We start from the raw sequence: 27,885 nt of genomic DNA, 5'->3' as shown, positions 1-27,885 counted from the left end.
TAATTTAGCCATTAAGACTAGATAAGATCACTGACTGTTAATACTCAGTGGAAGTTTGAGGAATGCATGCAAGAACTGAGCCGGAGACATTTTAGCCATATATTGTTGGCGTACGATTACCATTTTGTGCAGAAAAGTTCTGCAGTTTAGTTAATGTTGCGATATAGTAGAAGAGAAGTTTGTATTGAGCTCAAGATTTGAAGAGCAACCGTTAGGCTCTTGTTCATTGGTGTTAGGTTGTGTTGAAGTTTGTAATCGGCACAGTCTCCGGCACACTTCTTAAAGAAGTGAAGATTTTAGAAATTTTTCGTGAACCACTTTCGTGCTTCACGAAAAATTTTTGCCACTGGGTAGGGTTGTGTAACGTTTAATTCAATTTAATGAGTAAATTTAAAATCAGTGCGAACGGAGAGGGCTGCAATTAGTGTGTATACAGAAAACTGAGCCAAATGGGCGCACTGCCGTATGAGCGGTTTTGACAGACCGTTTTGATTTCCGGGAGAGAAAGAAAAAAAAAGAAGAAAAGTGGAGGTGGACGTGCTTGGTTCGGCGATCGCTTCGCTGACCTCGCGGTGCGGTTTTGGCGTGGAAAAAGTGGCCGAGAAGCCGAAGAAAAGTAAAATATCGGCTACCTTCTCGAGTACGACGGAGCCAAACAAGGCTGGACCGGAACAATCGGCTTTTGGTATCAATTCGACGGCCGGATTTCTACGTCGACAATCACTGGGACCATCTTCCGCCATCGTGGAGGCAATGCTTCAAGTGTCTGGAAGTGCATCAGCTGAAACAGTTACTGTCGGAAGAATCAGAAGTGCAGGAACGAACTGTGCGGCCTCCATCAAGGTACGCTCTTCGAGCATTGTTCCGGAAATTCTGCTATCACGAAAATTGGAGCTAGGTCGGAAGGAATCTGAAACACGAGACGTGCAAAACGAGGCTCAGCGAAAACCATATGACAAATCGGCTAAGTTGAAAAGGCGACAGGAGATTGAACAATTCAGCGAAGTCCGCCCGCGAACGGCCACGCAGATCTCCAAATTCAAGTTCGGTAAGTCTGCACAATAAATGCATGCCTTTTCACACCTCCATCGCACTTGTTTGCTCATGTGGTGACGCTTAAAATTATTTAACATTGTTTTAGATATGCTCTTCGATTTTTGTTTAAGCTTGTTGGTAAACAGTACCGCTGAACTGTCAAGGATGAATACTTGTTCATTTGTGTCGTCACGATCAGTGCTGTAAAACTTCATTCAATTCAATTGAAACTGAATGTGGAACACATTGACGATCTCTCGAATGCAGTAAACTTCACTCTCTGACACACAATGTTTGCTGACGGCCCGAACGGGCAGCATTCAGTCATCAATCGTTTCTCTTCAATCGAGGCTCAGTTTAACCACCGTCAGTTGATCTCTTGAAGTAACAAAATATCTCTTTCAATAGTGTGAGAGCGGCCTTCAAATGAGGTTCATGTAAACATTCCAATTGGTTCAAGATAATAGATTAAAGACAAACCAGATTGCTGAAATATCAATCACAGAATACACATAAATTAATTGTTTCCTCCTTCAGTTTTCATTTTTAATACTTTACTCCATTTATACACGCAGAGAAATTGAGCATGTTTAAAATAACAAAACAGTTAGTAGTTTTTAAAATTTGATTTATATTCATTTCAAGCTAGAATATGATTGTTACAAACCAATTTCTCCCTTCAACAAAAACAATGATCTTTGTTTGATTTGAATCAAAATTTTGGTCCAACCAAACCAAAAATATATTTGTTACCGCTGAGTTTATTGTTGTAATAAACTAACAATTTTCTACATATCAACCAAAGTTGAGTTAATGTTATCGGCAATGTTCTCGTTGACTCAATCCTGCTATACCTTCATATCAAGAAAAAACTTGGTTCTATTTATCTATGATATTATTTGTGTAATAATACAACCAAGTTTACTGTTTAAATGAACCGCGTTAGTTTTATTTCATATAAACCAGAACATGTTTTTTTCTCGCGCGTATAAACCACTGCATTTTTGTCTCCCGAGTAAGAAGTTTGCTTCTTTCATTTCCTAGGAGGTTTCCAACAATTCAAGTATATGTATTGATGATTAAGTATATTTTAAAAATTTGCATCGTATTACATAACACATTTTCTTTACAAAAAATATTTGATGCAGGTTCGCTGTTTTGGCCGGACTGATGGAGCACCGAGCACCGGATGCTATAAAAATAAAAAAAATATGGCTTTACTGCGGCATGTAAATAATTCGATCGTGTAGCAACGGAATGGCGAAACGATCAAATGTCTTAAAAATATTCTAAATTAAAGATAAAGTTTTCTAGAAATTTTTGAACCAATATAAATCGAAATAAAAGTAGTATAAAATATAACCCTGTAAATTAGTTTGAAAGAAATCATTTTATTTTTAAAAACAAACAAAAATGTATGATTTCAACAAAGAAAAGCGTTTGTTGAAATAGCTAAATTTAAGGTAATTTATTTCAACTAAATAGTTTGTGAATTCAAAGCGCAACAATTCCTAACTTTATCTAAAGTTCGTTCATTCATAACAAATTTTTCGAATTGAATTCACTGTGAAATTGTTTGTCAAGAAATTGACAGGAGCGCACAAGTGAAATATTTGTTGTTTTTATCAAAATGTCGTTTGAAACAAGCCAACACACTGAGTAAAATTGATTATCATGTTTTGTAGTTTCAAGCAGCAATATTTTCTATATCAAACCAGATTTTCTTTTGTCACTATTTTAACAAAATAAATCGTTGCGTGAAACCCAAATTTGGTTATATTTAAAAAAAATTTCTCTGCGTGTAATTCTATTCGTTCGAATTTGCTTACTACTAAGAGCGAAGGCAATGAAGGAGTTACACTACTCCGCACTTGAAACTGAGCAAGCAAAACTTCAAATGACTATCAACGATTATTCAACTGACGATGAATTCCGGGAGCTTCACTTGAAAATGGCAGCAAAAGTCAAATGAATTAGTAGGGATATGCTGACGGTCAGCAGCCATAAATTTCGTTTTCATCTTATATTATTCGATTGAAAATGAAATTTTACCGCACTGGTCACGATAAAAAACCGAATACAAATGATGAACATCAGGGATGCCAGGTTCACAGATTAATCTGTGTTTCACAGATTCTCAATTTTCTGCACAGATTTCAAAAATGACACAGATTTTCACAGACTTCTGAAAATGATAACAGATTTTCACTGAATAAATCACAGATTTACACAGATTTTTGAAATCGAGCACAGTTTAGCACAGTACAGTAAGTGTGAGGAAAAAGGTATAGAGCGTGTTGGTAGTGAGACCTTTTTTTTTGCTCACCAAATTGATTTTGATCTGCTATTATGATACGGAAAACGGGCACAGATTTTCTCAGACAGGTATTTGGCTTGATCACAGAGCCAGTATAATTATGACAAAAGATGATCAGTGCACTCCATCGATCGTCCCGCAAAAGAAATTTTCACTGAAATGACTACTGAATATTCAGCGGCTTGAAAGTCAGCAAAATTTCACCTACTTTCATAGACATGATTTGATGATTGAGCACATCAAATCATGTCTATAAAAGTAGGTGAAATTTTGCTGACTTTCAAGCCGCTGAATATTCAGTAGTCATTTCAGTGAAAATTTCTTTTGCGGGACGATCGATGGAGTGCACTGATCATCTTTTGTCATAATTATACTGGTATGTTCATCAGGGATGCCAGGTCATTTTTTCAAAAATCTGTGATCAATTAATTTTCAATATAAAAAGCGGCCCTTACACGAGTCATTAAAAATGTCATTAGTAAAAAAAAATATCATTTTAATGAACGTGTAGTGGTGCACTAATGACGAAATTTCTAACAAATTTGAATTACATCATATAAATGACATCATTTAAAATGACATTTTTAGTGCTCGTGTAAGGGCCGCTAAAGATTGTCATGAAATGAAAAGGATTTTAGTTTTGCCCTTAGCTGATAAGAATCGGTTGCGAACTGCTTTAGTTATATCTCCCGCCGATCTGAACAACGCAGTTCTAAGAAAAACGCTTTTAAAGATTTGACATACAGAAACGCGACTTATGAACTAATTTGCAATTCCGATGCCATGTCTTCTTTTCCTTCCACCTTTGTTGAGCTGGAATCAGATAAAATGGTTCAAGTGGCCAGATTATATGGATATTTGTATTTCATCTTTCCCTTGATGGTGAAATTACGCGCGAGAACTCGAAAGATACAATTTTTGAACACAGCAGTAGCGCAAAAAACTTGTGTTTCAAATCTAGACCAGTAATCTACCAAAAAAAAAACACAACTAGAAATACATGTTTATTTATCGTTTTATGCTTTACATTCATAATACAATTTCAGCTACTATCCCTTGATAACAGCAATCGGCCTCAGCTTGATACATTTGGCACTGATGCCAACATCGTGACAGGTTTGAACCACATCTTGCACATTCTTATACGAGTCCGGTGCTTCCTCCTGTACCAGTTTGGGCGAAGCGACTCGGATAGCAATTCCTTTCGCTTCCAAATCCCTCAAAACGTCTTTGTAGTCTAAGTTACGACGTGATTTGGCTCTTGACAGAGCCCGCCCTGCTCCGTGACAAGTTGATCCAAATGTGGCAGCCATCCCCCTCTCAGTGCCAGTAAGAACAAAACTGCACGTTCCCATTGTTCCTCCAACCAGTACTGGCTGCCCGGTCAGTTGGTAGTCTACTGGGATCAACGGATGATGCGGTGGAAAGGCACGAGTAGAACCCTTTCGATGAACCAGCAGCTGCTTGGGACGGCCATCTACCAAGTGTTCTTCCATCTTGGCAACATTATGTGATACATCGTATATCACGTGCATATCCAAATCGTCTGGAGTGGTATTGAACTGCTTGGCAAAGGCTTGCCGGGTAAGGAATGTCATGGAGCTACGATTAACCCAAGCGAAATTGGCTGCAGCAGCCATGGATTTTAGATAGTTTTGTCCTTCAGTCGAGTTTATCCTAGCACAAGCCAGTTGTCGATCATTTGTTTCAATCTTGTCTCTCTTCATAGCTTTCTCCATTTCGACAAGCGCATCAGTAGCCACTTGATGACCAAAGCCACGACTTCCCGAGTGAATCATTACGCAAACTTGACCCAGCTCTTCGATTCCCATCTTACTTGCCGCATATTTGTCATAGATTTCTTCCACTACCTGAATCTCTGCATAGTGATTTCCGGCACCTAGTGTACCAAGTTGAGGAAGACCACGCTTCTTCGCACGCATACTTACTTTACTTGGGTCGGCATTCAACATTCTACCGTATTCTTCACAATGCTCCTTATCTTCAGCCCAAACATAACCCTCTCGTAAAGACCAATCCATTCCCATCTCAAGTGCTTCCTCCAAATCATGCGCATTCATTGGAATAATTCCCTTTGAACCTACGCCAACCGGAATGTGATCGAACAGGCTTTGGGCCAAATTTTCCTGTACGGGTTTTACGTCCTTTTCGAACAGATTAGTACGCAACAATCGAACACCACAATTAATATCAAATCCGACACCTCCCGGCGAAACTATCGATGTTGGATTACTCATGTCAAATGCTGCCATATTTCCAATCGCGAACCCGTATCCTGAATGAATATCCGGAAGACCAACAGACCTGAAAATAAAAATTGCAATGACACATTGTTCATTATAAGATTCTAATCGACTCACTGTCCAACGATTCCCGGTAACGCTGCAACATTGGCAATCTGCTTTACGCCTGGTAAGAATCCGCCAGTCATTCCGGGACGGCATGAGTTCCGCAATTCATCAAACATCAATTTTTCAAGGCGAGAGTTTGCATAGAATACACCCTCAACGTTCATATTTGGCTGGAAGCCTTTCTTGATGCGAAAGCTGTTTGGCGAAATTCGCTCGATGTATTTCAATTCCTCGTTATACTCACGTACCACCATGGCTGCAAATATTGACTACTACGAAATTCTTTTCAAAAACTAAGTCAAACAAGCAATAATTTCACAATAAAATCGGCGAATGAAGCTATAAGCATAAACAAATTTTTCGACAGTTTAATACACACTCAAAGAAAAGTTATACAAAAATTCCATTTATCTAATGCATAACGTCTTATGCACGCTGCCGTAATAGGAACAATTCGGTTGTGTTATTAAGGCGTAAATCGTCTTTTACTGTCAAATCGATTACTTGAAATCAGCTGTTTTTCAAAGAAGGACGTATCTTACAAAAGTAAACAAATCGAGGTTCTCTCTCCTACCAATAAATGCTTCAAAATCCTACAATTTTGTCTGAAAATTCGTATTCTACAAAAATCTCAATCTTAGTAATACAAAGAACTATAAAAGGCGAAACTGTCATTCCATTTGTTTACGCAAGTTTCGCCCTCCGTGTTCCATGCCAACAAACAGGGCGATACTTCAATTGCTAGTAAGGAAGGGCGAAACTATTTATTTTCTTTATTTTAGATGGTTACCGAACCTTTTATAACTGGAAATAGTAAAAGAAACAATAAAACTACTCACAGATTTGTCTTAGTAGCGAAAACCAGCCAATTTCATTAAAAATGTGCAAGGGCGTATCTTTATAATTCACACAGGAAGTGTAAAAGTAAACAAATCGAAAAAGGGCGAAACTCTTTTTATGTTGATTTATTCAGTGGATATAGAAGGAAAGTGGTAACATTTGCGTACCTTTTGAAGATAAACTAACAATTCATCGACTAATCATAAATTGATCAGAGATTATACGATAATTTCTAAACACGATTTGAAACCAAAGTCGAAACATTCATCGATGATTTTCTCCATTTGCTGTCAATGTTAGATTCGCCGTTCTTTGAAAAACAGCTGAAATAAAATTCGAACCTACCCGTAGAAAATCCTCCCGATTATCCCACCCACTCAGTAGGGTATCGCCGGTGCAATCGGCAGACGGATCCATCGATTAATTGATCATTTGTTGCACAGACGCTTATGGGAATTTAACATTAGCGTTGACCGATACGACAGCCGGTTTAGTAAACAGACTTAACCTTGTACGACTTGTAGACTTAATCAAGATGGTACGATTTAATAAATGTACTAGTCGGGAAAATAAAAATACTTTAAATTTACATCGCATTTATGAGTTATTTTACAATATATGTCACGGTTGACATTGTAATCAAAAAATGTTTTAAAACTCAGATATTTCATGGTAATACCGCGCCGGGATTCAAACATGTAAACATAAACAAACGACCAGTTCAGATCGGGATTTCACTACTAAGTTACTCCAGTTGCCGCGCAGCCTGGCGAATCTTTGGCACTAATTGAAAATCTGGACATTTTTTCTTCAAGGGCTTGCAAGGTAACTTCGAAATATAGAAAAATGTACACAGATCCGATTCTGTTCATTTCGTTGGAGGAAGAATTTGGCGGATCGCACTGTCGAATCTATTACAGTTATCATGGATAATGGAGTGATTGTGCTGTGGGTGGCATTTCAAACGCTGGTGATGCTCTAAATGATTCCGAATTGGAAGAATAAAATGTTGCACTTATTGATAATTTTATTTGATACACAATGGAGACCACACGTTGATTGTCGCTCAACCGATCGGTTAACCGATCATGAACACATCTTGGTTTTACAGTTCCTAATCGATCAAACAATATCTGCTTGTAGCTCTTCACACTCTTAAGTATGGTTTTATTTGACTTATTATATTTTTTTCTGACGCAATTTATTGTCATCTTTTCAGCGTTCTCACCAAATAAGTATTTGGCACAAATGATGTTTTATCAACACCGCAAGGAGACATCAATCCATCGTGAAACACCGAAGATGACAAAATGAAATCATTTCAGACTACCGATGTTCATATGGAGGTCGAGCGAATCGATCTATTTGTTCGCTCGAATTACACCGTCGGTGGAGAATGTTACCAGCCGAAGTTTGAGATTCCAAATGTTTACTGGGTACATCCGTTCGAGGTTAACTACGAGCGAGTTGGTCATGCGCTGCTCTACTCTACGATACAGGCTTCAGTACGCCCGTTAACTCACACACAGAACGAAAGTTTCATTTCAAGTTTCTATCCTATACGTGAGTACTTTTTTAATGATGGTCGACGTGCTTCTGATCTTGTTTTTTTTTACAGAAGGAAGGTGCTGTGACCACTAAGCCTGGCTAGACTAATGCCATTTGCTTTGAGGTTGAGCTAAAATCAGTGTACTCATTACGTGTGATGATTGAAAATATTGAACTTACTATGCTTTTCTAAGACCCGATGTTGAAAACCACAAAATTTAAGCTGCATTTCGCTCGACTGATAATCTTGGTCCCGAAATGTGCAAAACATACGCGCCAGTTCTTTACACTAGTGTACTCCAGTCCGCAAAAAATATACCAATTTTTTTCTATTAGGTTTTGCACGATGACGACACTAATGAACTGCCGATGAATCAAGTTCATCTCTGACAGTTGCCGTGTACTTGTTTTGTTTTGCGACTGCAAGTTAAAAATTGAAAAAATGACGAAAAAGTGCCTGTTGAAAACGTATTCCACAGTGAAAATAACTAAAAAGATTGCCCTGTATGTGTTTCCAGCATCAAGGAGCGATATATGTATGAATCTGTTGAGTGTGAGACGACTTGCAATTTTTACATTCGAACGATGAACTTCTGATGAACTTTTAAACTGTAAACAAGTACACGTCGACTGTCAAAAAAAGTTCATTCTGTTCATTTTTGTGAGGTTATGTCATGTTCGTGCAAAACCTAATTAACCGGGTTCTTCCATGCTCGATGGTATGTATTTCATGTACAGATCATTACCTCTAATTCGACGATTGAAACATCCCGGAACAAAACACCGCATTTTACTGTCAATATTTTCGCAAACAGAATCAGCTCTAAATATTTTCATAAAAGCAACTCTCGGAACGTCATTTGTTTATGTTTTTTCTTCTTCGCGTCTCTCTGTTATTCCAAAATAAAATGACAACCACTCTAACACATAGAACAACGTGATCACCAGGTATTTTACATCATGATATAAGATGCAATTGATTGTTAAAATCCGTCATTTACAGAGATATCAATTTTTAGTGCATGAGGCTTTTCTACTATATTCCAATAGTAATGTAATAATGCAACAGTTGACTTCTTGATTTCTGCATTAGTAATATTATTATAAAACACAATTTGCCAATGGTCCCTTTTTGCTTTTCTCATATAGAAAGGTTATGCAATCACTGTAAAAACCGACTTTTGAACCGAGGCCCAGAGGTCCCAGTATTATATACCATTCGACTCAGTTCGTCGAGTACGCAAAATGTCTGTGTGTGCGCGCGTATGTATATGTAACGTTTTTTTGCACTAACTTTTCTTGGAGATAGCAGGACCGATTTTCACAAACTTATTTTAAAATGATAGGTCTTGTGGTCCCATACAAAGTTCTTGAATATTAATATTAAGTTCCTCAAATATGGCTAAGCTTATTTTCACAAACTTATATTCAAATAAAATCTTTCATTGTTCCATACAAAACATATTTGGGTCTGACTTCCGGTTCCGAAATTATAAGGTGATTAGTGAAAAAATTCCAATTTAAATTTACTTACTCGCTTTTCTAAGAGATGGCGTGACCAATTTCAACAAACTTTGATTCAAATGAATGGTCTTATGGTGCCACACAAAACTTCTGAATTTGATTAGGATCCGACTTCCGGTTCCGGAATTATAGGGTAAAGTTTGTTACAATTTTTATACCATCACATAGAGGGGCGAAATATAAAAAACTAACCTCAAAACTACTCCATTCGATAGTCATTGCCAGTAGTCCTGGTTCCCAGTTTCCGATTGCTGAGGCACAGGAAATAGTGGTCATAAATTCTCTAATGGATCTCTTACTTACTTTTTTTGACACTGGACGCATCGAAATTGATCAACGGTATCAAGAGTTATGATTTTTTGAAAAAATAAATTCGTTGAAAATCCCTACACGAGCGTTTGAGTTTTAAATATATAAAAATTTAAACCGCAGATTGTCGAAAAACAGATACGTTATTTCCAAATGTTATTCCATTTACGACACAATTGTGGAACCAGAGAACAAAAATTTTTACTTATATTCTCGATGTATTGGAGCTGTCAAGTTGTCCACGGGTTGATTACACTATAACTTATCTTGTCAACACTTACTTGTCGCTGTTAAGCCATTTCGAAATGTTGGCCCTGTAATTCATTCGATTTTGCTTGCCGTCTGATGCTAGTGAAAAACAATCGGATAAACTTTACCACTTGGGAAACGTTTGATATAAGACTCACTCAAAGTTATGTGAGTGCTACAGTACGGGTAGTACGGGTACATTACACTACCGCAGCAGTTTCATTCAAGAAAAAGTGACAAACAGTTGTGTCGTGTCCGTGTCGCTTACTAGCAGTCTCGTATAATTTAGAGTTATTGCGAAAAATATTCTATTTCATTATTTCTAATAATATAAATACTACCGTCCTGTTTTGGACATAATTTGGAGTTTGCAGCTGAATGGAAATATACATCTGCATAATTAATTTTCGTCGCTGTGCGAGCTAGCTGTGGGTTTGGCCATTGCCTGGTGCAAAACCTGATTGTTGGTGTGTTTTGACGTTCTACTGCCAACCATTCAAGTGTATAATTTAATAATTAGGCAAAAATTAGTTGAGACATTTGGTAAATAATCTCACTCTAACGGTGTATGTTCGATGAAGAGTGTTCGAGGTTTGTCAACGCATGTAGTGGTACTGTACGTGAAGATTTAACTTTCCCTTTCCAAATTCCGAAGATATCCTGAAAAATAGTAAATATCGCAAGAGAATTGTTCAACAGAGACTTAGGTGTCTGTTTTCTGATCGAATTCCAAGATGATGATTAATGTGATGAAGTCAGATGGATTGTGAAAAATAATACCAAAAATTAAGTGAAAGGCAAACAAGTGGTACAAAACTACCGAAAAAGAAGAAAAGAGAAGTCAAGTGAAACCGTGATGATTAGGCTTGCGCAAGTGAGCTGTTAGCGTTCATCTGTTGACCAGCAAAGAGGGAGCACCGATAACGAGATGGGAATCTGTTTGTGCAAGGATAAGGTGGAGGAAGGCTATCTAAACGAAAACAGTCGTGACTCGTATACCGCTAGCGGAAACGAAGGTGATAATGGCCGGGCAGGACTGACCGGTATCCATCACGGCGGCCGATCATGTGGCCGGTTCGATCGGAAGGCCTCACTTTCCGATACGGTGGACGAGCTGGTGAAGGAAACGCTGGAAATAATTGGATCTATTGTTGACAAGTAAGCAAAATGACGGGCGCTATCCGACTTGGCAATCGAAATGATTGACGGCTATTCGCTCTTCAACTGTCGCTCCTTTGTGTTTTTTTATCTCACCCTGCTGGCATTTGACCCAGTGACCAATTTTAAATTGAACAGTCTTTGTTTTCATCCGATTACTTTGTATCCCGAATTGATAGTATACCGTTTAAGGATTTAGGTCTCCTCACATTTTCCCATTGACCAACATCATAGCTAACGAAATCTGGGTTAACACAAACCATCTCTCTTTTTACAATTGTTGATTGATAGTAATTCGCTTTACCTTATCAAAGCTGGTGGTAAATGTTTCAAAACAATATTAGAAATTTTTCCCTTAACATCCTAAATCATGTTTGGTTGAATGAACTAGGTTAGTTTATGGATGCTGTTGTTGTTCGAAACAACACATTCCTAAAATCAGAACCTGTTCTGCTCTTTACAACAGCACAGCAATAGTTACAACAGGAACTCTGTAGAGACCTTCTTCTTGCGAAGGATACACCTAAACTTGAACTTCACAGGACGTGGTATAATGCAAATGTCCTTTAATTAACCATTGCTATTACCGTCCGCCCTTATGTCTATGATTGAACTCATTCGGGGTCGCATTAATAATACAGTACAAGGCGGTAACCCTAGCGGACGACTGACCAGTAGCAGCTGTCAACCACAAAACGAAATCCGCTTTAACGTCTGTGTTCGTGGTTGTTGAATAGAGAATATTCACTAGTCGAAGGTCACACGGTTTCGATCTTCTGCTCTCTACGTCTTCTGATGGGTGCATTGTGCTTCCTGTATCGAGACTTAACCGTGGTCGCGTGCGCGTTCGCGTTGTTCGGCAGTAGCACAATTTTGGACATGTTGGAAAATATGTCCAAACATGATCTCTGCTGACGGTACCGGTTATCTTTTCTGTCAACTGCCAGCCGTTCCATACGATGGCTTTGTCTTTTCTTTGTTTTCATTGTCACGAACGATGGTTACTGTTATTCTTGCGCGTCGACGTGTGATTTTTGAAACTGGACCTTGACGGATCAGATGTATTGTTTGCTGTAGGGTAGTTTGCCCGGACACTAATCTAAAGAAATCGAAAAGTTTTTCCAAACCCTATAGGTCCGAAGATTAAAAATTTGAATCGTGATTAACGGAGCATCAGTAAAACTTTTAACAGTAATCACCTATAAAACAAACTGGGAATAGACTAAAGGTCGGCATAAAAATTTGCGAAAAAAATTCCACAGGGGCAAAACTCGAACCCGCAATATTCTCGTGTACTGAAAAATCTGATCTGAAATTTCAGAATTTGCATCGCCGTGTCCTGTTCGTTGTTTGCCTTTCTCATATAGAAAGGTTATGCAATCACTGTGAAAAACGACTTTTGAACCGAGGACCGAGTGTCGACTAAGTTCGTCTAGTACGTAAACTGTCCGTGTGTGTGTGTATGTAACGTTTTTATATATTAAGTTTTCTCGGAGATGGCCGGACCGATTTTGACAAACTTAGATTCAAATTAAAAGTCTTGTAGTCCCATACAAAATCCCCGAATATTATTTGGGTCAGACTTCCGGATCTAGTATTATAAGGTAAAATGTGCCAAAAAATTGTAAAAAAATACACCAACTCGAAGATTGCAATTCCAGAATTTATTCGGATCCGAAATCTGGTTTCGAAATTGAAGGGTAAAGTGTGTTAACAATTTTATACCTTCACGCGGGCGAAACAGAAAACGTGAAAAAAATCTAAATCGACCAAAAAAACTACTTCAATTGGTAGTCATTATCAGTAAACGATCAACTAAATCGATTCCGGTTAATCAGATCTTTCAAGAATCGAAGAATTCTATTTTGAAGAATATCACAGTATTATCTATTATCTTCTATATATAAAAATGCAGAAGTCATTCTTTGTAATCGCATCACGTAAGAACGCATGGATTGATTTACATGATTCTTTTCATGTTTGATTAGTTTCTACCCCCGCCGGGTTCGTACATCAAAAAAATTAGGAAAACTTGCCGAAAAAGTGGGAAAAATCCATAAAGTTGTTTTGTATGGACAATGGAATTTTCCATTAAAAAAGTCGCCAATGATTGCTAGATCTACGATTGATGTTTGGCGCGCAACGAGTTGCATAAGTGTTTGGTAGTCGAAGAAAAGAATACTAGATCGTTGAAAAAATCGTTTGGCGCGCAACGAGTAGTTTTGTGTGGAGATTCCACATGCATACTTGATCCATGCGATTTGTCATTTCGAGCCACGTGCTTAATTGGATATCGAAATTATTGCTTGAAAAATTACCGGATGGCCTTCAACTTTTATTGCAATTCCTGAGAGTTTATTGAGGAGAGATTGCATTCCTAAAGCTAACTCAAAATTGGCGAAAATCGATATGCGAGTATGGGCAGTGATGACAAAAGAAAAGTTCCGATATCGTTTACCAGTTAAAGGACTGTGTGTGTGATGAAGTCAGATGAATAATATTGGCCATTGTGAGCGTGAGTTTAACAAATCAGAATTTTTTTTAATAAGTTAATGAAAAGATTGAGCTGTAGAAGCTCTAAGAGCAAACTAAGAGATTTTGCTTTCATTCTGCTTTCGAATGAATTAGATTACACTAAGCACACATAATAAGTGGCAATTAGATCAATGTTCCAGATGATTACAATAATAGATTGAGACTGCAATTTTATATTTCATGTTCTGTGAATTTTTTTCAAATTGGTAAAATCAATACCAAATTAAAATTTAAGCGTCGTCTCTCTAAGCAACCAAAAGTTCCACAGTGCTTGGAAAATATTCACTTTGTTAGAGCTCTAAAATACTTTTTGGCAACTTGAACGTACAGAAATGGTTCTGAGGATACTTTCTCGCTGTTTAAAAACTGTATTAGGAACTGCTTCAAAGTTTGTTCTGTTGCGTCGGGTGAACATTCAAGTATGAGCAATTCCTTAAAAACGGACTCTTCAGTATGCTTTGTATGTTTCTTAAGCCAAATCTTTTTTATGAACTTTTGTTTACTTGGACTAAATACTAATTGTAAATATATCCTACTTTCCGAATGAATAACTCTAGAAAAGAAAATCTTTAATTAGAGATGAGAATCTGTGCGTTTGTTCGATTTTTGCTTAACAGAAGTATTTCACATTTTCACTTCAATTTTTTGTGATATTTCTTTTCGGGCTAAAGCAAAAGAGTGTCAAAATCCGTAGATTGTAGGTTAAGTAAACAGAAAAATAATGGAGAGAAACGTTAACCACTTAGTCGTTTTACAATTCTGATGTACGAAAACATAAATTCGAACAAATTTTGGGGCGAGACGAAGTTCAACGGGTCAGCTAGTATATGATATTACGATTGATATGAGAAAGGCATCATTACATCGCTAGGTGGATTAAAACAGTTTTTATTGTCGTGAATACGACTTACTTTACTATGCGGCGCCTTTTCAATATTTACCCTTTGAGAGAGTGATAAGTTTTTGATTGTGTATGTCTCCTGTTGTATCTAATGAATCAACATAATTCTTGCGACCTGCCATCGGAAATATGATCACAATTTTATGATAAAATTTTCAGTTGTGTGACATAATCTCAAATAGTTCAAAATAAACTTTTCTGAAATGTTTGGTATACACGAGTGTCAAAGAGGATAATTCATAAGGCGCGTTTGCTTTTCTCGTATTTTGAAAGGTCATAGCTCAGTGATCTGTAGAAGGATTTATATAAGGAGTGTATCGATAAGTAGTTAGCAACATTCAAACAGTTATTACTCTGATATGGCTTAATTTTTTGCAGCGTGTTTTGCGGTGACATGTTTGTTTACATGTCAATAACAGCTGCGCAATCGATTGGTTTCGGTACGGTTTGTCGTTTCAAGGATGAGTCGAATTGATCCGGAAACGCGAAAGAAAATTCTGCACACTTGATGCTCAGAAAGTGGTGTCTATTACAACGAAATTGCAAAACGGGTAAAAAATATTATCGAAAAGTTCGGTAAGACCCTTTCCATGAAGGATTTGACCCGATCCGTTAGGAAAACGGGTCCCAGCCAGCCCGGCCAGGATTTAAAAGTGGTTGAGTACATCAGGAAAAACCCATCGACGTCGACGCGGGATTTGGCCAAGCAGTTCAACACCAGCATCGGAATGCTTCAACGGATCAAAGTTCGGAACTCCTTGAAAACGTACAAGAAACAGAAGGCGCCGAAAAAGTCCCTGATACAGCAAGTTCAGGCCGAAACAAGAGCGCGAAAACTGTATAACCGGATTCTACAGAATAAAGACGGATGCATCCTGATCGACGAAGAAACTTACGCCAAGGAAGACTCTCGAGCGCTGCCCGGACCGCAATATTATACGAAATCGGTGTACCAGGACCTGGACGACGCTGACACCACGGTGGCGATGGAAAAGTTTGGGCAGAAGGTGTTGGTCTGGCAAGCAATTTGTACCTGTGGTTTGCGGTCGTCGATTTTCTTCACGAAGGGCACAATTAACGCCAAGGTGTACGAGAAAGAATGTTTGAATAAGAGAATGCTGCCACTGTACAGAAAGCATAAGGCTCCTCTCTTCTAGCCGGATTTGGCTTCAGCCCACTCCGTTCTACAGTTCTTGTCAAAAATAATGTACAATTCGTGGAAAAGGACGTCAACCCACCGAACTGCCCGGATCTTCGGCCAATTGAAAGGTATTGGGCAATTGTCAAGCGGCACTTTCGGAAGGAAGGTACAGTGTCCCAAAACATGCAGGAGTTAGATAAAAGTGGACAGCTGCCACCAGGAAAGTCACAAAAGTAACTGTGCAGAATTTAATGAAGAATGTCTAGTCCAAAGTGCGAGCGTTTCACAGAAACTAGGATTTTCTTCAATATAATCAGTGAAATGCATAAAAATGTAAATTTTCTACAATATATCGAAAACTGATGTCAAAATATGTTTTTTTTTCGCTTTTTTATTCAATAATCAAACTACTTTTCGATACACTCCTTAATCTAACTACCAATAGAATCGAAAATTTTAAACTTGAACGTGTATTGCAACAACATTGAAGTTTTTCAATAGTACACTATTGAAAAACTTGTTTGTTTTAACCAATGACAGCACCAGCCAATCAGAACATCAAAGATGTCTGCATCTATACGAGAGCATCCATATAAAAGTTGAGTGGTTTATTTTCCCTACCATTTGCTAAGCAACTGTTCCCGAAACAAGACACACGAGAGCAACATCGTTTCTCAGAAATGGCTGAACCGATCTTCACAAACCTAGATTTAAATGAAAGGTCTTATGGCCTCATACAATTCTCTTGAATTTCATTTGGATCCGATTTCCGGTTCCGGAATTAAAAGGAAATATGTGCAAATTTATTGAAAACTGCGCACTTAATTTTCTCGGAAATTTCTATATCGATTTTCACAAACTAAGAAGCCAGTGAAAGGTCTTAGAGTTCTTTAAAAAGTCGCCGGAAAAGTTGATCCAGATCCGACTTCCGGTTCCGGTATTACAGCGCGATGGCGAAACGAGGTGCACATTTTCATAAAACTTACTGCCAAATTCATCTAGTAGGCAGATCTTGTTAGTTAGTGAATATATAAAACTACTTTGGGGCCCGTAGTTCCCGGTTTCCGCTTCCGAAAGCACCGATAATAGTGAAGAAAATCTCAAAAAACGGAACTAACTTCGATTTCTCAACCGATTTTCACAAATCATGATTCAAATTGAAGCTCTCATTGTCTACTGTGCAATTTCATCCAGATTCGACTTCCGGTTCCGAAATTATAGGGCAATGAGTGTCAAAACATTGAAATCGTCATTAAAAATTACGATGCAAAACTAGTACGCGACGGTACGTGCGGCTTTGCTCCGTTCGCAATGTGCTTTGTTCAATTTCGTATAGCGTGCAAAGTTGCCACATTAAATTTATATTTTTCAGGTGAAAAAAATGTAAATTTCTCATTCTTTTTATCAATTTGTACCTACTTGTTAGTGTTATTACAAGATCATGATATGCTTTTCTATAAAAGTACACTTATTTGCCTTTCTCATATAGAAATTTTGCGCAATCACTTGAAAAATTAACTAGTGAAAATTGGCCCAGAGGGATAAGTATTCTATATCATTCGACACAGTTCATCGAGCTGAGCAATGTATGTGTATGTGCGTGTATGTGTGTGAGTATGTGTCAAGTAACGTCACTCATAAAATAAAAAATCTCATCGTCCTATAGGTTGCTATTGAATTTCACACCGTCATGTAGACGATGCAAAAAAGTGTAAAATTCCTCTAGATTTGGCTTAAAACTGTTTCAATTTGTAAGCTATATTAGTTACTTACTAAACGTACCGACTTCGGCTATACCGGTTTCATGTTCCCGGTTCCAGAAGTACCAGAAATAGTGGTCAAAAACTCTAAAACGAGACTCACTCAATTTTCGCAGAGATGATTTGATCGAAACAGGCTCAAATAAATGTTCCTATAGTCTCATAGGTTACTGTTTAATTTCATCCGGGTCCGACTTCCGGTTCCAGAACTATAGGGTAAAATGGATTTAACCATTTAGTGCAACGATGCAATAGTCTTATCAACTTGACATAACTGTTTACAAATTGAAAAGGTTATATTAGTTTATACCCAAAAAAAGTTTCTTATTTTATTTCAAATTGTAAAAAATTCTTCACAGAATCTTCTAGTGATATTTTTGAAAATATAAGTAATATGAGAAAGGCATCATTACACCACTAGGTGGATTAAAAACGGGTTTTTTATATGCGGTTTCTTTTTGTGAGACTTTTTTTACGCGGATTTCCAAAGTTACACGATGTTTTTTTGGCGGATTTTCGAAGGTACGCGGTTTTTTTGTTTTGTCTTAGAAGTGTACGAAATATCAAGATCTGGTGTTATCCCGAAATGTTGACACTTAGAAAATTTTCGATTTTTTTCAAAAAAAAGTGCAGCTGTGTAATGTCAGAGACATAACTGGATGTCGTGAATACGAATAAAACTGACACTCTTTCTTTATACTACCGAATATCAAATAGTTTATCGATTGTGTGAATTGTGCAAGTTTTGCCCTTTTACACTACTAGAATTTGAAACGATACACCTAAACTACAGTACAGATTAGTTACATTAAACATTCTGACACACAAATATTACGAAATAGCCAGTATATTTTTTAAGATAAAAAATAATGGTAATTCTTTGGGTATAAAATTTTGGTTCTAAATGGCACCTTGGAGAATTTTGGTGTCGATTATTTCATTTCAAATTTAAATATTTCAGTAAAAGAAGCTATCAAAATGTTGTACGGGATTAGTTTCTGGCATTCCAGAAGGGCCAAATTGTATAATTCTAAGATATTAAACACTGTTGCGAATTAGGCATTGTGAAAATTTCAAAATAACTATTCAAATTATCTTAGTTTTGCACTACACTGCTAATTTACAAAGAAGAAATCTTTTTAGTTCTTTAGGTAACATTTAGAGGCTTTAGAACGGCTGATTTTTTATAATGTTGTCAATTTTTCGTTTTCTATCTATCCAATGCAAACGACCAGCAGCTCTGTTGCATGATGCAATCGCTCTTGTTTGAGTTGAAACTAGCTTTGCGTACAAACCGCAACGCATCCGCTCGCAGTGCCAAATGATGCGAAACCGGTTTAATGCGTCTTCTCGCCTTGACGACCGGAAGGCAAATGAGAACTGCGACCTGAGCGTTTGAGGTTTTTAACCACGCAGAAGGTGCGTTCTCCGATGCCACTGTTGAATGCGTCTTCTCGCTCCGACATCTGCTTTCATCCAACGCACAAGAAGAAATGATCGATTTTCGACCACGGCTCCCCTTTTATAACGTTCAGTTGAATGTGCCTGACTACCTCAAAATCGTCGTCCTTGCGCGAAAAACCCAAGCGAAAGTAAAGAGTCTTCCGCATTGTTTCCAAATTTTGAGAAAACTTAATCTTTGAGTTGTTTGCGGTTATCTCACACTGTTCAAAATATAATCCTAAATTCCTGATCATATTTTTGATGAAATAGTGAAAGAATTATGTTGCTGCCATTAATACAAGTCGAGATATTCACGATTAAGTTCTGCCCATTCTTCCATATGGCTAATTTTGAAAAGGCGCCCCATAGTAAAGTAAGTCGTATTCACGACAAAAAAACACAGTTCAGACACCAGATCTCGACGTTTCATGCATTTCTAAGACATTTGGCTGTCTTGAAAGGCTTATGAAAAGATCAAAGTATTGTTGAAATTAAAAATGAACTAAAAGAATTACTTGGTTTTGCCCCTTCCCAAGTAACCCTTATGAAAAAAGAGTGAATGGTACTTCTAAACCACGCTCTGGAATTTCCCATGAACTTTACTTAATACACTTCAATGGAAGTGATGTAAACAATTTGAAAACTTTAGAAAAAGTACGTTTCATTTCCCACATTAAAATTCAAGTAATGCAAACTTAACGCAATGTCGTCGTTGCCAAGGCTTCGGCCATGGAACCACAAATTGTCATATGGATATACGGTGTTTGAATTGTGGTAAATCGCATTCGAAACACGTTTGTCCAATGAATGAAACCACTGATAAATTTTCATGTTCAAATTGCGATAGAAATCATAAATCCAATTATTTGAAATGTCCTGTCAGGGAAAAATTTTAAACGCTCGTTCGCTTAGACAACAAGTCAAATTAACGACCTTAAATTTACAGCACATACCTGAAAATCAAAAAACCGTTACAAATGAAAAGGCTAATTCTTCTAAGGCACTTATTTCTTTGAATTTAAAACAAAAAACAGGTACGCCTTCCAATTCGTCTTCTAACGAAAACAATTTATTGCCAGGTAGATCGACCTCGTCATCATCTTCTTCTAATGACAGTTACGCTTTGGTAACAGGTAGACAACTACCTCCTAATTCCTCTAATGTAAATAATCAAAAAACAGGAACGCCCTCCAGTTCATCTTCTTACGGAAACAATTTATTAATAGGTAGATCGGCCATATCATCTTGTTCTAATGGCAGTTACACTAGTGTAACAGATAGACATCTACCTACCAATATTCCTTCAATGCCATTCGCTTCTTTAAACGAAGTCGATTTAGGCGATATAACGGAAAATAATATGATCTCAGGATCAGAACAAAATGGCTCAGATGGCACGTTCCCCAAATCATTCGGAGATTTGTGCCTTGCCGGGTTTAACATCATTTCCTGATGGGAGAGGATAGGAAAAGATGGAAGGATGTGTGGGATGGGGGATTTCAGAAACAGCTCAATTAAATCGCAGGGTCGACTCGAGATTTCCTAGGAAACCAAGAATCTCCACCGTCACGACCTAGAGCTCTTTGTCACATTGGACAAGGAATTGTAGGATATCCCTTAGCTTAAGTTTCCTGAAACTATGTTCATCCATGTACGGGAAGCCAAAAATTCCCATGCGTAGTTGCGTTAATGCTGAGCAGTTACATATCAAATGATATGAAGTTCCGTAATCGGATTCACAAAGGTCACACGAATAATATTCAGCACGCTGAATAGTAGCCATGTGATAGTTTAGCTTACAATGCCCAGTCAGCGCTCTGACCAGAATACTGCAATTTTGCTTAGAGAAATGTAATAGATTCTTAGATGTTTTCAAATTTAAATCTGGTAAAAATGCCTTTGTTTGGGCACAACTTTCTAGGTTTCGCCAATGACTGGCATGCGTTGACACTGTCCAAGATCGAATCTTGTGTTTTATCCAGCTAATTGGTAATGGTAAGGCTGGTTCAGGACCGACAAAACTGGTCTCTGCTCCAGTTCTAGCCAATTCATTTCCAGTAATACCAGAATGACCGGGTACCCATAAGAGGTTTACAGCATTTAATGTGCTGAGTTCTTCAATTTGAGTTCGACAAGCGATTACAAGACTAGACCTGGTTTCATTTGCACCAAGTGCTTTTAGAGCTGCCTGGCTGTCCGAGCAGAAATAGATTCGTTTTCCACAGACACCCCGTTGAAGAGCTGCCTGTACTCCACAGATAATCGCAAAGAGTTCAGCTTGAAACACGGTGCAGAAACCACCCGGTGAGTGAGATTGTTCTAACCTCATTTCGCGGCAATAGACACCTGCACCGGCTTGACCCTCCATCAAGGAACCGTCAGTGTAACAAGTTATATATTCTTCAAGTTGTCGCTCCATCCAGCCAGACAGCCATTCTCCACGCTGAGGAAATGTAACGTTAAAAGTTTTAGAAGGGAAGTTGCGTGAAAGCGTAAGATCACTAGGAGCGAGAATATACTCATCTAAATTTATTAAATTATGCCACAGCAGGGTGTGACTAGTTTCACGGTCTATAGGATTTCTATTCCAGAATCCCGTAGTGTGAATACGGTATGTAGCAAACATTGCTTCTTGCTTAAGAAATATGCTTAATGGTGGGATGTTCAAAAGTGCCTCTAAAGATGCCAGATGAAGATGGTTTAGCTTTGTCTGGATTAAAGCAACCTCCCCTTTCTGCCACCATACAAGACATCCATAAGCCAAAATTGGACGAATGATAGTAGTATCGATCCAATGGATGTATTTAGGTTTGAGTCCCCATGTTTTACCAAAAATTCGTCTGCATTGCCCAAAAGCCATGCAAGCTTTCTTTATTCTGAAATTAATGTGACTGGACCAATTCAGTTTTGAGTCAAGAATTACCCCTACATACCTAACTTGATCCCTTACCACAACGTCAGAGCCAAATAGCCTCAACGGACGGACTCCGTTTGTAATCCTACGATGAGTGAAGAGTACCATTGTCGTTTTGTTTGGATTTACTGATAACCCGATTTGAAGACACCATTGTTCAACAGTACAAAGAGCTTGCTGCATTAAGTCAAACAGAGTATTAATACAAATACTCGTGATTAATATATGATAATCATCGGCGAAGCCGTAGGTCGGAAAGCCAAGATCATTTAGTTTTCTTAACAAGCCATCTGCAACGAGGTTCCATAACAATGGCGAAAGAACACCACCTTGGAGACAACCACAAACACTTTGTCTTCTCAACTCTGCCTATCCCAGTGATCAAGATACACTGAGGTCTTTTTTATGCGGTCTTTTTTTATGCGGTTTTTTTTACGCGACTTTTTTTATGCGAATTTTCAGAGTTATGCGGTTTTTTTTTATGCGAAGTTTCAGAGTTATGCGAATTTTCAGAGTTATGCGGTTTGCCCTTCTGCGGTCTTTTTTTATGCGAAGACATGTCAGAATTTTCACTAAAACACGTTTGAAGTATTCAAACCCTTTTTTAAGTAATATAGGTAATATTCCATCTGTTCCCGGAGATTTGTACGGAGCAAAACTCTCCACTGCCCATTTTATTGAATCAGTTGTAACGATTTCACGAGCTAAAGTCCAAGAATCGCAATCGCCTGAACAGAACTCAGGGACAGCTGCCTGTGATAACTCCGTACACCCTTAGAAGTGTGTATTAAACAGACAATTGAGTATCTCATGTTCATTTGTCGAGTATTCACCGTTTTCAATCTTTATTTACTTGACATGAAAGTTTTTTGATTTCGACAATAGTTCGTTTAATCTACTAGCCTCATTTAGATTAGAGATGTTATTGCAAAGGTTTTTCCATCCACTTCGCTCAGAATACCGGAGAGCAGTTTTGTAAGCTCGGCGAGCTGACACGAAAGCCTCCGATCCATCTCTGCCTCGGCGATTCCAGGCTCTTCTACACAGTTTTCTAAGACTTGTGAGTTCAGCGTTCCACCAAGGAGTTCCTTTGCTAGCTCGCACGGTACGAAGTGGGTAAGCCTCCTCGTATGCCGCAACTATGAGCGAGTTTGTCATATCTACAACATTATCCAAGTCCTTTGGAGATTCAACTATTGGTACGTAACCATGAAAGCTAGTGGCCAACCCCTCCATGTAATCAGATAACGATGGCTCGAGCTCGTTCGGCACAGCCCAATTCGATAACTCATGAGAGATCCTATCCGAGCAGAGAGTAAGATCCAGCACCTCTTTCCTGCCAGAGCGTTCAAAAGTTGGTCGATTTCCTTCGTTGAGTATGTGTAAATTTGTACTACTTAAGTACTCCATCGAAGTAGAGCCTCTGATGTTTATATCTGTACTTCCCCAGATGACGTGATGAGCATTTACATCACTACCGATTATAAGTGGAAATCCATATCTGTTACAGTCCTTTTAAAGTCATCACTAGGTAAAGACTCGTTGTGTGGCAGGTATGCCGAGCAATAAACATATGTCTTCTCGATACTCTCAACTTTTAGTTTGACCAAGATAGTACAAATATCACGAGTCGTGAGTTCGGATATAAGAGATGCGTCAATTGCGCTGTTTATAAGAATACAGGCACGTGGCAATTCACGAGGATTTTCCATACCAGTCTTGTTGAAAGCTACAAAGACAGGGTTTAGTAGTTTCCCCATATAAAAGTTTCCCTTATGAAAATATGGTTCTTGTACCAGAGCTATCGAGGCTTTACCTTCCTGCATAAGGCGGGATAAATTAATAGTTGCTGTACGTTTGTGCTGCAGATTTATTTGTGCCACCCTAACCATTATCGATTAAAGTATTGTACACTTCATCTCCAGCACTCACTGTCCAGCAACTAGAATAACAGTTCGGCTGAAAAGTTCGTATCGTTTCTATGAGAGGGCGCCACTAGAATTAAATCCATACCATTTTCAGTTAGTACCAACCTTCAAAAGATACGTGTATAAATTTGACAGCTGTCTGAATATTAGTTCGTGAGATATTGCATTTTGAGTGAAGCTACTTTTGTTATTGTGAAAAAATGGAAAAAAAGGAATTTCGTGTGTTGATGAAACACTACTTTTTGATGAAAAAAAGTGCCGCCGATACCAAAAAATGGCTTGATGAGTGTTATCCAGACTCTGCACCGGGCGAAGCAACAATTCGTAAGTGGTTTGCAAAATTTCGTACTGGTCATATGAGCACCGAAGACGATGAACGCAGTGGACGTCCAAAAGAGGCTGTTACCGATGAAAACGTGAAAAAATCCACAAAATGATTTTCAATGACCATAAAGTGAAGTTGATCGAGATAGCTGACATCCTAAAGATATCAAAGGAACGTGTTGGACATATTATTCACGAATATTTGGATATGAGAAAGCTTTGTGCAAAATGGGTGCCGCGTGAGCTCACAATCGATCAAAAACAACAACGAATTGATGATTCTGAGCAGTTTTTGGAGCTGTTATATCGAAATAAAACCGATTTTTTTCGTCGATATATAACAATGGACGAAACATGGCTCCATCACTTCATTCCGGAGTCCAATTGACAGTCAGCTGAGTGGACTGCACGCGATGATGAAGAGGTAATCGCTGAAACTGAGGCCTATTTTGAGGCAAAGGACAAATCGTACTACATAAATGGTATCAAAAAGTTGGAAGATCGCTATAATCGCTGTATCGCCTCTGATGGCAGTTATGTTGAATAATAAAAACGAATTTTGGCAAAAAAAAATGTGTGTTTCTATCAAACGATACGAACTTTTCAGCCGAACTGTTATATTAGGCACATTGGCTTACAAATGCATACAGCAGACCATACAGGTTGTTTTTATGTGATATAACCATTCAATTTAAGTCCCACGATTTGCGAAGAATTGAAAAAGTGTCAACTGTGCCAGAGCTTCGCCTAACACAGCAGGGGCCGAGCCCAAAGCCATTCCGTTTGCGACTGGCATATTTCACTCCACCAGCCATTCAGTCCTCGGCACGGAAATACACCTTGACTTTGGAGCACCTGTTTTATCGCCTCTTACGATATGGGGCAGGAACCCAGTGGATCAAATTCTGACTGATAAAACAGTTCACCGCCGGAAGCCACACGGCGTAAAGACTGACTTGATTTGAAGAGAGCTCATAGATTTTGTCTATCAGTCTCTCTATATGTCAAGTAGCTTATTTGCATACATACAAGCCGCATTTATTATTAATTAATCCGAAAGTTAGCTACTGCTGAAGCCTACACCCAATTATGATTTAAACAATACACGTTAGCTACAACAAAAACGAAAGCCACAAAAGACAATCCATATAGGTGGTTATAACGAGCTGTGATATACAGTAAAGAATAAGAGAAGGGTTTCTCTAATAATATTTTATTTAAAGCAAACTAATCGTATATATTCGAATCCGATTTTGGATAGATTTTAATCGAAATTTGATTTAAAGCGTAGAACAGGCGATTTTCTTGTTTTCCAAGAGCAACGACCGACTCTTCGTCTATACCCAAGATAACAGGATATTTCCGCACTCAGGTGGTAGAATCTTGTTAACTTACCAAAACTGTAGATAAATTACGATTTAGACGACCAATTGTCTCCAGAACTATTTTCGCTCCATTTTTTCCCAGTCGAGGAGCCATTGGAGCTGAAAAAATAGCACGACGCAACGAAGGTATGCGAGTGTAAGGCAACACTGTATATTCCGGTAGCACTCGAGCTTCGGCAATAGAAACCAATGATTGTTTCAGCCAGTTTACGCTGAATTCATCGCGAGCTTTAAACCAACCGATTCCCTGGTTATGGCCAGAGCCAGTGAAAGCAGGCTGTTGTTGTTCGTGAGCTATATTAAGCTGGAGCCGCACTTATTCGTCGCACAATTTGTTGAAAAATATGTCGTCTACATTCGCATTGTTTCGCTTTATGCTCACTTTCAACTTGTTTGAATCGCGTTGTTTTTGCTTTTTGTCCAAATTATTAGCTGGAGAAGTGGCCGGACTCCTTCTCTTTTGATTTCCCGTTTGATTGAACACCATTTTGTTCCATCGTCGTAGTGGGAGAACGCAATAAATTGTCTTCGTTGCCCAGTAAGCACTTTATGGCACTTGTTAGAATGTACGAATATACTAATTTTCTTGGGATTTTTAAGGGGTACTAAAAATCGTGCACTATCACAGTTATAGATTGTACTAATAATCTCACAGCAAAAGATACACATATACACATGTGTATACTGAATCAGACAGTAATTATATTATAGAAACTCAAATTACGACTACAACCAAATCCACAGTGAAGTTAGACGCGCGTGTGTTAAATGACAATGGTACAGATTGTACTTACCGTATGAAATCCCGTATAGTAAGATTCACCTACGAATACAGAATCTAGAAGCACAATATCAATTTGACCCCGTTTGAAATGAGGTCACTCAGTATTTGCATTGTACAGATGACTATCGATGAATTCTCGGTCGACCATGTTTGATTTCACTGTGACCATGGCGAATTTAGCAGAATTTTCACATATTGCTAAAAAGCTTTTCACGGCGACTAGAAGCGCGGAGCTATACGCGTGGGGTGCGAACGACCGAACTTAAATTTACAGAACATATCTGAAAATCCAAAAAACATTACAAATGCCACGCCTAATTCTACTAAGGCACTTTTTTCTTCGTATTTAAAACAAAAAACAGATACGCCTTCCAATTCGTCTTCGAACGAAAACAATTTATTAACAGGTAGATCGACCTCGTCATCATCTTCTTCTAATGACAGTTACGCTTTAGTAACAGGTCGACAACTACCTCCTAATTCTTCTAATGTAAATAATCAAAACACAGGAACGCCTTCCAGTTCATCTTCTAACGAAAACAATTTATTAATAGGTAGATCGGCCATATCATCTTCTTCTAATGGCAGTTACACTAGTGTAACAGATAGACATCTACCTACCAATATTCCTTCAATGCCATTCGCTTCTTTAAACGAAGTCGATTTAGGCGATATAACGGAAAATAATATGATCTACTTACAAGATCAACTTTTTCAAATGTTCATCCGAATGAATTTTTGAAGCATTTCAAATCGGACGGCAATTTGCAAATAATATTATAATGATTTAAAAATTTAACAGTGATGTTAAATAATTATTTGAATATTTTAAATTGGAATGCTCGATCTTTGAAATCGAGTGAAGATGAATTTTATAATTTTCTCAAAGTTCACAAAATCCATATTGCCATTGTGACAGAAACTTTTCTTAAACCAAATGTCAAATTGAAAAGTAACCCACATTATGTGGTTCATCGATTTGACAGGTTTACTGGAATGGGTGGTGGAGTTGCCATTTTTGTCCAACGGCAAATTAAACATCGAATTTTACCTTCTTTTAATACTAAAGTTATTGAAAGCTTGGGAATCGAAGTTCAAACCATTCATGGAATTTATTTCATCGCTGGAGCATATTTGCCATTCCAATGCACCGGCGAACAATTAAATTTCTTTAAAGGCGATTTGCAAAAACTAACAAGATATCGACCGAAGTTTTTCGTAATAGGAGACATTTAGCTAAGCATGTCCAGTGGAAATGTACGCAAAATAACAGTAATGGTAAAATACTTCATAATCAACTCTCAGCTGGTTACTTCACAGTTCTTCATCCCAGTAATCCTACTTGTTTCTCTTCCGTGAAAAACCCGTCTAATATTGATCTGGTTCTAACAGATCAAAGTCACATTTGTAGTGAACCG

General features: G+C 38.1%; 2 protein-coding genes across 2 annotated transcripts in view; one reads left to right on the top strand and one right to left on the bottom strand.

Annotated features, from left to right (window-relative positions):
- Positions 1-4,343: 4,343 nt before the first annotated feature.
- On the bottom strand, positions 4,344-6,091 carry LOC131430984 (RNA-splicing ligase RtcB homolog). Its single transcript, XM_058596323.1, has 2 exons — positions 5,734-6,091; positions 4,344-5,677 (listed from the first exon to the last, which is right to left on the bottom strand). The coding sequence occupies exons 1-2, from the start codon at positions 5,976-5,978 to the stop codon at positions 4,402-4,404; spliced, it is 1,521 nt and encodes a 506-aa protein (XP_058452306.1). The 5' UTR covers positions 5,979-6,091; the 3' UTR covers positions 4,344-4,401.
- Positions 6,092-10,401: 4,310 nt separating this feature from the next.
- Positions 10,402-27,885, top strand: part of LOC131430982 (RING finger and SPRY domain-containing protein 1-like) — a 35,322-nt gene continuing 17,838 nt past the window's right edge. The window contains exon 1 of the mRNA XM_058596322.1: positions 10,402-11,352. Within this exon, the coding sequence (XP_058452305.1) occupies positions 11,123-11,352 (230 nt within the window). The 5' untranslated portion in view covers positions 10,402-11,122. The remainder of the gene's footprint in view (positions 11,353-27,885) is intronic.

Source organism: Malaya genurostris, chromosome 2 (genome assembly GCF_030247185.1).
Source record: "Malaya genurostris strain Urasoe2022 chromosome 2, Malgen_1.1, whole genome shotgun sequence".
Taxonomy (NCBI): domain Eukaryota; kingdom Metazoa; phylum Arthropoda; class Insecta; order Diptera; family Culicidae; genus Malaya; species Malaya genurostris.
The sequence above is the reverse complement of the archived record's forward strand: the minus strand, read 5'-3'. Positions and strand labels throughout refer to the sequence as shown.